Below are 10534 nucleotides of genomic sequence, written 5' to 3'. Positions count from 1 at the left end.
CTGTTAGGACTCCAGGCTGCACAGGGCCAAGCAGCCTGCCGACCCTGACTGCACTAGCAGGGGTCTAGCTGCCACCTGGGAAGGCCCGCTCTAGGTGCCTGTGGTGCTGGCTCAATAGAGCCACCTGCAGCTCTCGCCTCAGAAGAAGCTGTGGAGGCAGACTTACAAAGAATTCTGTTTTTATTTATTATTTTCTTCTCCCCCCTTTAGAGACAGGCCTAGACTGGCCTACAACTCCCATTGTAGCAGAAGACAATATTAAACTCCTGATCCCCCTGTGGTGCTAGAGACTAATGAGGGCTGTGCTTGCTACAGAAGCAACCCTCGGAACTCCAGCCCAGTCCAAGGGCTCTGCCGCAAGCGCAAACTCCTTAGGCTAAATTGAACCTGGAAGAAAGTCAGACATCGCACAAGATGCAAGAGACAGAGCCTTAGCCAGGGTACAAAAGGTTTACTGTTTACAAAAATAAGTTACAACAACAAGCAGACAAACCTCAACCCAAGAATAAAGGGCTCAGTCCAGTAATAGCTCATGGAACAACAGACCATGGGGCCGACTCACAGGGAAGCCAGCACACAGGGCAGGAACAGACCATCCTCTGACGCCCTGCTGATGGGTGACAGCCAGTTCTGCCAGCAGATAGGCCCAGGGAGAACTGTGTGATAAATGGATCGGGCTGGTCTGTGAAGGTGCTGGAGCCGCGGGCTGGGCAGCAGCTGGGCTGGCTGGGGTCACTGCCGGCAGGTGTCATGGAAGGCTTCCAGGGTTCGGAAGTCCCTCCATGTTGGGGGAAGACCATCTTGCAGAAACTTCCCACAGCGCTGACATGGGGCCTGGAACAGCTTTATGTAGCTTCTCAACCACGTCTGAAAAGAAGACAGACAGGAGAGAAAATGTCTGGGGACTCTACTCTCCTCAGCTGCCCTCGCTGTAAGCCCAGCAGCCCAAGGATGGGCTTCAGCAGGCTTTGACGCTGGCAGACACCTGTGGTCCCAATAAAAAGCTGTCTAACCCACAGCCTATCTCCCCGTTGACTTGGTTTTGATGTCTCCTGTTCTTCTGGAGATCTTAACGCATAAACCCCTATTTCCAGAGCTGGACCGTTCCCCAAGGCTATCTGGTGCCCTGCAGAATTTCTTCTTTCTGCAGCTCTGAGCAGCAGGCACGGGCACAGCTGAGGAGGTGCTGCGAGATTCGGTGCCAGGGCCATGTGCTCTGGGCTAATCTCATTTCAGAGGTTGTTCCTCTCTGTCACGGTAGGGCCTAACACAGCTGGGGCAGCCCCAGTGTCACCAAGTAACACAATAAGTGACAGCCACCCACCCTTGAGGTTGAGAGCCGAGGGCTCCCAGGCGTCATGCATAAGGATGAGGCTCAGGTAACTCAATTCTCCACCTCAAGGAGACTCGCGGGCACAAGGGCCCAGCAAGCAGCCCCACTGCCACAGGCAAGCAGCCCCGAGAGCCAGGCAAGCCACATAAGTCAGTCCTGACCGTGTCAGCGGGAGGACACTGCTCTCTGAAGGCGTTGACACAGGCAGCTCCCGAGGGCCGCTTTGGCCCTTCCATGGGGGTTGGAAATAAAAATGGGAAGGTGATAGGATGGTCTGTTCCTTTCTGAATTCCCCACGCCAGTCAAGAGCACAGGGAAACGTGGTGTCACGCATGTCAGGTAGCCAGTCTGTAGCTCACTGAAGACTGCCCTTGCTTACTTCTCAGCACGGGGACGGATTCTCTGGGCCTTTGTGGCTGAACACCCAGCATCACCCTCCCAACACCATGCACTCGGTTCTCCAGCCAGGTGTAGGCCTCGTGAGAAGCGAGCACCATTCTCTCTAAGACGCTGAGCTCCTGAGCTTGGGTGACAGTGAGCTGCCAGGCAACACCCCCATGCCACTGCTGCTCAGACCAGCAGGCAGGAAGCCCTGCAGCCAGAGCAGTGGGACAGAAGTAGTTCCCTGCGCAGGCAAGGACAATGGCTAGTGGCTCCCAGGGACGCTGTCCTACGGGATGGTCCTGACAGGTCCGGCTGCGGAAGACCTGCCTGCCTGCTGCTCTGTGCTCACTCTCACCCTGACCTCCAGGTCTGAGAACTGCAGGAAGACAGGTTTGCCCCAGCTACTGCTCCACACTTAGAGCCGGTCATAGGGTGGTGGGTTAGAATAGCTACTTGTCAGTGCCGGAAACTTCCGAAAGGCCACTTCTGTGGGCACTGCTTGTTCAGCTCTGATTACCTGGGGCTGGCTCATCAGCCCTCTCCCTAGCTGAAGTCACTTACCATGAAGGACCTGACCACAACATCTGGCATCTGGGGTAGTTGATAGTGGAGCAGGGCAGTGGTGGCGTGGTCTGTCACCTGGGGAACAAAGGGTAGTAACCATTAGTCAGAAGTTGCTAGCTTCAGAAGCCACAGCCTTGCTTTGGATCGCCTGCACCCCTCTCAAATAGGAAAGTTAGTGGAGTTGTGAGAGGGAGGAGGCATAGCAGACAAGAGGACACAGGCCTGGAGACAAGTAGAGTGTGGAACATTCTGGCAACTGAAAATTTGGACAGGAAGGAGCATGGGAGAGGATGGAGCTCAAGGTAGGTGGGGAGGGGGGCAGGGTGTGATACTTAGTCCGAAAGTGACAGACAGCAAGGGTGCAATGATCTTACCCCGTTTCCATGCTCCTCTGCCAGCCCTCCCACCCTGCCAACTCTCCTGTGGGTCTGCCTCTATCTAGCCCTTTGAAGGGTCCTTGTTCAGCATCTTTGTGGGCACACTCCAGTCTCCTAACTCCTCAGAAAAGGTGGTAGCAAGGCCTGGGGCCAGATAGCCTGAGGTCCTTAGGAGGCTGTGACACTGTCTTCTGGCCTTGATCCAGCCATGCACCTTGGGCATCAGTATCTCATCTTTGAAACAAAGGGGCTGGCTGAGGACCCCCTGCAGGTCTGAACATCCCCAAATTAGGAGTTAACTAATTTGAGAGTTGTACTTAAATTATTGGTTTATTTGACCGCCCTCATTAAAGACTCTTTTACATTTAAATACATTTTCTTATTTATTCTGTGTGGTGCATGTGTGTGTATGAGCTCATGTGCCCAGAGTGGGGCCAGAGGGCAGCATCCAGGCGTCAGTTCTTTCCTCCCACCATGTGGCTCCTGGAGATCAAACTCAGGTTGTCAGGCTTGGCAGCAGGTACCTTTACCTGCTGAGCCATCTTGCTGGTAGTGGAAATTCTTGTCATTACAAATATAGTTAAAAAATAAAAGAGAACATGCCAGATAAAATCATTGAGAACAAGAATCAACACGAGCCTAACACGCACAGACTTGTCGGTTCCAGCCTCAGCGGGACACCACGGCACACCAGTGGCCAGCAGGCTGAAGGCAACAAGGAAGCAAACTGGGGCAATCGGGAGGACAGGTCTAGGCCAGGGGGCAGAGAGGAATACCTGAAGTTGATCACAGGTATGTGGGCCACTCTGCAGCCAGGCAAGCTGGTTCAGGCTCCCCAGCTTTCAGAGGTCAGTTTAGGCCCAGATGGATTTTAACCTGGTAGAGGAGGTTGTGGCATCATGTTTCAAAAGGCGGGGAGACAGGCTGATCAAGCTGTTCTCCAGGAAAGGACCCCTCCCCCTTAACGTGCTCCCTGCCCTGTGCTACCCCTGCAGCCCTTCCTACAGGATCACTCTGGGTTCACGCTGTGTCCCCAGGCCTAGAAGCACAAGGCATACAGCAGGTGCCCATTGCACATTTTAATTAAAGAGGGGAACCTGGAAATGCGGCTCCTGGACACGGCACTGCCCTCCCGCAGAGACACCACGGTGCCTGTGTTGCACAAGCCCGAGGAATTCTTTCCCCGGGTGACTTTCCCTGGTGCCAGGCCTGCTTTATTTTAAGCTTCCTGACAGACAGCTTTCTAAAATGAGCAGAACTTTCTTCCCAGCAGTAGTAGTAACTGTGACATGACCGTGTGGCTGCTGGGAGACAAACGGGCCGTCTTTCCTTAAGATGCCCACCCAAGCCCCACTGTCCTCCCGTTCCAGGGATGACTACTTCCCTCAGATGGGTGCTGGCCACAGCGTTGACCCTAGGAGGCTCTTGGGAGGGGTCAGACCCTTCTCTTCACTCGATGGGGCTGGAGCTGGCCTGACAGGCTGCCTCGCACTGCATGGATGTGTAGTTCTTGTGTTTCTTTTGTCTCGGTTAATACATTGGAAATTCTGGACGTTTCAGAAGCTGTGGGGGCATCCGCACAGGTAACCACGTGAGAGGGCCTGCACAAACCCCACCCCCATGTGGCTGCCATCAGCGGGTGCAGAGAAAGGTGTCCTGGATGGGCATGCGGCTGGCCTGAGTGCCCCGGTCTCACACTACCTGCACTCATGGTGCCTACCTGGCTCCCGTAGCCTTTGGGATTTGCCAGCCAAACCAGACATGACTGTCCTCATAAACACCAGTGCCTTGAACCCAAACCTGACATGACTGTCCCACAACCGCCTGCGCCTTGAACCCAGTCCTGCATCCCTGTGGCTTCCAGAGCTTTAATTGAGCTCCTGCTTCCTGGCCTGACAAACCGGAGTCCAGGTGAGGGCGTGAGAGCTGGACTTACAAGTGAGGTGCGGAGAGGCCTGCACACGTAGCTCAGGATTGCCAAGAGGACAGGGCCGAGTCAGCGAGAACCGATCTTCTCCAGACAGGCTCTCTCTGACCTGGCATCTGACTCACAGGCAGGACACCTAATTAGTCTGCCTGCTCCTGGCCTGCCATCTGGCCAGATCTGGCCTTCTTTTCAAAGGGTCCCATTTAAAGTTCCCCCTTTAACTGCCAAGTTTTTGCTGGTGGCAGTTTTTACTCTGGCCCTGATGCGATCGTTTAGGTTCTCAAAATCGCACCAATTTCGGCAGCATTTTCATAGAAGGACAAAGCAGCTGACTTCTGATTGTCCCCACTTCTTCTCCAGCCCTGTTCCGATCCTTGCATCTGAACCTCCAGCACCGGGACACCGGAAGCTCCACCCGCTTGCTCTTCCTACCCCTCAGAGCATTGTTCCACCTTCAGTGAATTTTTTGTTGTTGTTTTGCACTTCCAGCAAGAGTTGTGTTTTGTTTGGCATTGAAGATGTGGAAAAAACATGCCTGAGCAACAAAAGATTGCTATTAACTAATTTTGTGAGGGCCCAGGGACGGACCCACAGTGTTGTGCGCTAATGATGTTCCTCAGGAGATAAAAGCGGCCCCCTCGCACTGGAGGCTAGGGAAGAGCACTAATGCTCCTGAGAGGCAGGCCAAGGAGGATGCTGCCTGCAGGTTGAGTGCTGCGCTGAAACAAAGCTTGCAAAAGATCAAAGTGATTGGAACCGGGAAAGGAGGGAGCGAGGAGAGGATGCGAGGTAACTACCGGACAGACAGGGACTAGGCAGGTACCACCAGTGGAGGACAGGGTCCCGGAGGGGGCGGGGAGAGGCCTCACTTCCCTCACTGTAGTGGGGGACCACAGAGGCCTGGCTTGGCTCAGGGTGGGTCCCGATCTGGAGAGCCAAGGCTGCAGGCTGAGCCGACTGAAGTTTCCTCTGCCTCAGCTCAAGGCTGTGAAGGTCTTTGTGCACCCAGATGGAGAAGAACTGAGCAGAGGGAGGGAGGGAGGGAGGAGGGACTCTTTCATGAGACCTTGAAGCAGCTGCCAGTCAACACTCTGGAGAGGAACTGCCAGTCAAAGCAGTCTCCCCAAGTTTCTCTGCCATACTGCGGTGCAGAGTGCCCTGAGTCTCCCTTCTAGGCTGGAGCTGTGTCAGTCACAAAGAAAGAAAGAGGTGCTGCGGGGGAGCGCATGTGTGGTGGCCCTCACTGGGCAGCAGGCTCACTGCTCTATACCTGGGTCCTGCCTTCCTAAAAGTGAGATGACCTTGAGCATGGATCCCACAGATCAGGAGAAGGACAGCATCTGACCTCACTCAACCCCCACAGCAACGCCACAGAGCAACTGTTCCAAGTGCCACTTGCAAGTCAGAGAACCAAGTTACTGGGAGCTCAAGGGACTTGCACAGGTTAGGTGGCTACTGTGTATATAGCAGCGCAGGGCTTGTCCAGACCACACCAACCTGACCTACACCTAGTAGGCCCTCACTGCAGGCTTCTGGGGTGGACAAGTGCTCTGTGGGGTGCCAAATCCCAGGCCCTCTCCTCTCATGGGGGGAAGTGGACATCACTCCTAGGAAGGGGCTAATATAGGCATCCAAATCCCTGGAGGTTCCTTCTGCCCTTGCTAGAGCCTCGGAGTGAGAGGCTCCCCTTTCCCACTGCCCTGGCTGGAAGGACAACTGAACTCACCTCCTGTCTGTGCCAAGGGAGGGCTGGGCTGAGCAGAGCTACAGTACCGGTACCTCAAAGGCAGTGCAAAGCAGAGATGGCTGGGGGTCCTGGTGGTGGTGATGCAGTCCAACTGTCTAGTGATGGGTCTGGGACACACCCCTTCCCCCAGCCCAGGAGTCACAGTGACCAGAACATCAGGAAAAAAACAAGGCCACAGTGGTGATGGAGGAAGGATTCAGAAAAGAGGAGAGAGGGGAAGGTTTTAGACTGTCAACACCCAGCATGTTCTCCTGGAAGAGAAGGATCTAGAAGGGCGAGAGGATGATGAGGGCAATCAGCAGCCGGGGTAGGAGCAACCACACGGTTTTTAGCCCGTCCCCTCGGCTGCAGCGTGGCTGTGTATTTCCTCCTGACCTCGTTCATTTCTAGACACCTTTAGCTTGGGGCAGTTTGTTTCATTTTCTAAAACAAGAGGCCCTAGCATGTCTGACCTGGGGATTAGCCACAGGGGCTCAGAATCCCCCTCAGGTGGGAGGTACTGCTTGCCAGCCCCAGCTTCTAGCAGGGGAGTTGAGGACTGCAGCTTAAGCATTCAGGAGGTTAGGATGCCCAGGCCACCAGGGGGCAGGACAGCAGCCCAAAGTGAGCTGGCTTCAGCTTCCAGCAACCCTCCATCCAACGCTCTTCCTAAAGCATGGATTACTGAACAGAGCCGAATGCCCAAGTCTGTCCTTGCCAAGCTAGGGAGCTAGGGCCACTATTGAAGGGACTCCCCTGTAGGGTTCATAAACAGTGAAAGTTAAGTACCCATGTAACCACAAGCTGTTTACTCAAAAGAGAAGCTGCTGGGGACTAGACTCTGGCTTCCACATGCACGCTGTGGATGTGATTTGGCGGGAGGCTGGGGGATCTGGAAAGCCCTGGCTGCATCACTCCCTCGCTGGACCTTGTAAGAAAGCAGGAGCTGTGGTCAGGGCCAATGGCCTGGTCCCACAGGTCCTGCAGCCAGGTTTCCAGCACTCAAAACTCCCTGCCCTAAAGAGAACTGGGAGAAGCCCCACCCCTGGCCTTTCCAGGGGTGACTTCAAAGCCTCTTCCTTTTAGAGAGGGTCTTACTATATAGCCCTGGCTGGCCTGGAACTTACTATGTACACTATGCTAGCCTCGAACTTACAGGATTCTGCCTACCTCTGCCTCCTGAGTGCTGGGATTAATGGTGTGCACCACTATGTCGGCCACTATGGATAGCAGATGCCAGATGGTTAAGAGGTGCTAGGTTTCTGCCTCACTCCAGGTGCCCGCCTGATGCTTTGATGTGATGCATCTTCACAAGGCCCCGGTTCTGCTAACCTATCCCTCCAGGTTTCAGCACCGAGTTAGCAGCGAGCTGAGTGCACGCTGCCAAGGTGCTTGTGCCATTCCCCTAAACCAGAGACATAAAACTGACCTTAGGAGGGCAAGACGCTCTCACGCCATGCATGGACCACCGCACAAGTCTAACAACAGCAATCCTACCCTAGTGAAGAGGAGCCCCAAACAACGCTCAGGAGCAAATTATTTGTGGGCTCTGGAGCCAGACTTATGGGAACTTGATGTGTTAAGGGCTTAAAGAGATAGCAGCCCCTGCTAACAACCTGCACCGGCTTTAGGATAAATACTGAAGGCAGCCTTAAAAGTCTCCATTCAATGAAAAGAGGAGTCACCATTATCTCAAAATCAGACGCTCTGAAGTCCTGAAAGTGGTGTTGGGGGCTCCGAAGTCCTGAAAGTGGTGTTGGGGGCTCTGGGAGGGCTGCAGACAGAAGCCTCTAAAACACGGTGGGGCGGAAGCAGGGGATTTACCACTTATTATGCAGTCCTAGTCTCTAATCAGAGACAGGATTTGTGTGCAGTGAGCTCAGCAGGCCTGGGGGCCTGAAGAGGAAGCAAGGAGGCCCACAGGGACTGGGGATTACTCAGGCGAGATCGATACTCTGCTTTGTGTGATGAAGGAGGCCATCTGCATGGGCTCTGCAGAGCTTATCACTGTCACTTGGGCCAGGCCATACTGGTCTGGGGCAGAAAGGGGAGGTAGAGACAGACCCAGCTGCCCCATCAGCCCTCAGATCCCATGCTGCACCTTGGGATCAAGCCCTGCATTTGAGAAGTACGAGCCTGCGGATGCCATGTTCTTTACACAGTTTCCAGCAGGCACAGACGGGGACTTCCAAATGAGTATCTGGGTGGGCAGGGCTATACTACCCCTTTAGAGTTTCAGACATGATACACTAATGCCTGGAAGAAGTCCTCAGTTCCACGGACCCAGGCACAGACTGGCTGTGGATGACCTGCATGGTCGGCTGTGTACTTAAACACCCTGACATAGAATGCAGGGTCCTGATCCCAGGCTCACCTCCTTTCAGCCCACAGTGGACACTGCAGCAGCCTGTGAGCCTGCCTGTCCCACCACAGCTGTTTGACCCTGTCTGGAAAGCTCCTCTCTCACTAAGGCCTTCCAGTACTGACATGCAGTCTGGTGGCTACCTGTACTGACTGGTCCTGGCACTTAGGGTAAGCTCCCTCGTGTGGGGGCATCGAGCCTGACACTGCCCATGACTGAGAATAGATGTCCCTGTTTCTAGGCTGCACTCTCTGGGAATGAGGTCCTTGAGCCAGCTCTGGACATCGGAGAGCAGCATGTCTCTGCACTGGGCACCACTGACATAATAGTAGGACCTGAACTAAGAGAGAGTAAGTGGGAAGGCGGCAGGCAGCTGGAGGGGAGGGGAGGGGAGCCTGGGAAAGCAGAGACGCCTCACTCCTCAGGGAGAGCAGGAGCTCTCCAGGGTCCTGACCACTGTGCACTTTCATGTAGCAGGGTCAGGAAAAGACATGGTGGGTGGGTCCTTGACATTTTTCAGGATTAAGGAATTGAGGCTCTTCATTAGGTGAAAAAGGTTTAACACTTTCCAGATGGTAAGATGCCAGACTGTCACTGGTTGCAGCAAAGTCTGGGCCTAGAGGCACCTAGATTGCTCTGCCCTCACTTGGTTATTTCTGCAGCTGACACACAGTCATGCCTATTTCTACCTCCACTGCAGGCCACATAGGTGTGGTGTCACTGGTGGTGTGCCCTCTTAGGAAACCATCCCAGGTCCTATCAAGCTGCCCACTGGGTACAGCTGGGAGCTGTAACTCACGTGTATTCTTACACTGAAGCTGCTTGCTCTTTGGCCAGAGGAAGAGGTGACAGGGCCAGAGAAACAGGACGATGGAGGAGGCTTTGGTGGGAGTGACTGGGCTTGCCATGTGGTTGGAGCTTCAGTTTAGTTTATACAAATACCTCCCTTAAAATGGGGCCACGGACATAGCTCAGGTTCTGTGGTCCAGAGCCCCCGTGACAGCAGCAACAGCAGAAGCACATTCTAGGAACCTTTTGAGCCACGCACCTCATCGCTGGGATTGTCACAACTCATACCCCACAAGGGAGGTATGATCTGTTTTGCCTTTTTGCAGAGGAGTTAAACTTACTAAGGACAAATTCTTGGCCTGAGATTACACTGCTCCTGCTCTAAACTACAGGGTCCACTATGAGAAGTCAGGAGTCCTGTGCAGGAGAAACTGGCCAACAGGGAGCAGAGGGGATGGAGGGGGCCTTCCTTAGGAGGAAAAGGCCACTGGCAAGAGCACTTCCAAGGCAGAGTAGTAGGGACCACATGTACACAAAGGTTATTTTACATATCTTGCCTATGACATCAGCTCACTTCACATCATAGTCTCCAAAACAGATGAGGAAACTGGGGAGGCATGCCCAGGATCGGGCCACTGCAGATGGCTCTCGCTGGGACAGTCACCATAGGCAGCATGATGGGAAGCAGCCAGGCTTGGAGTGTATGGATCAGCAGTGCCAGCAGCTCAAGCTGTGGAATGGGGGTATCTAGGAGAGGGAGGAGCCAGTCTTCCCAGAAACAGCTGCCAGCTCTGACGGCCTGTCCTGTGTCCCTTCCCTTCAGGAAGAAGAGAGCTATCAAGATGAAGAATGGCTGTCCTGTGACCCCTCTAATGGCAGAAAACCACAAGTCACTCCTGGGGTATGTTTAAGCCACTTAGTATGTTCAAGAGGCCAGGGGGGTTGTCCAGGCTGTCCTGGGTCTATTTGCTGCACACAGCTGGATGCATGGGAACACCTGAACTGTGACTACACTGTGCCAGGGGAGCCTGAAGGAAAGAGACTTGCCTCTTCTCTAAGAGGAAACCTGTTC

General features: G+C 54.2%; 1 protein-coding gene across 1 annotated transcript in view; it reads right to left on the bottom strand.

Moving 5' to 3' along the window:
* Nucleotides 1–436: 436 nt before the first annotated feature.
* The window catches only part of Med27 (mediator complex subunit 27), a 182281-nt gene continuing 172183 nt past the window's right edge, over nucleotides 437–10534 (bottom strand). The window contains exons 7-8 of the mRNA XM_050155136.1: nucleotides 2279–2356; nucleotides 437–867 (exon numbers count right to left, since the gene is read on the bottom strand). Of these exons, the coding sequence (XP_050011093.1) occupies nucleotides 733–867; nucleotides 2279–2356 (213 nt within the window). The 3' untranslated portion in view covers nucleotides 437–732. The remainder of the gene's footprint in view (nucleotides 868–2278; nucleotides 2357–10534) is intronic.

Source organism: Alexandromys fortis, unplaced genomic scaffold, assembly GCF_014885135.2.
Source record: "Alexandromys fortis isolate MF-2015 unplaced genomic scaffold, M_Fortis_MF-2015_v1.1 scaffold_72, whole genome shotgun sequence".
Taxonomy (NCBI): domain Eukaryota; kingdom Metazoa; phylum Chordata; class Mammalia; order Rodentia; family Cricetidae; genus Alexandromys; species Alexandromys fortis.
This window is presented reverse-complemented; position numbering and strand designations above follow the sequence as displayed.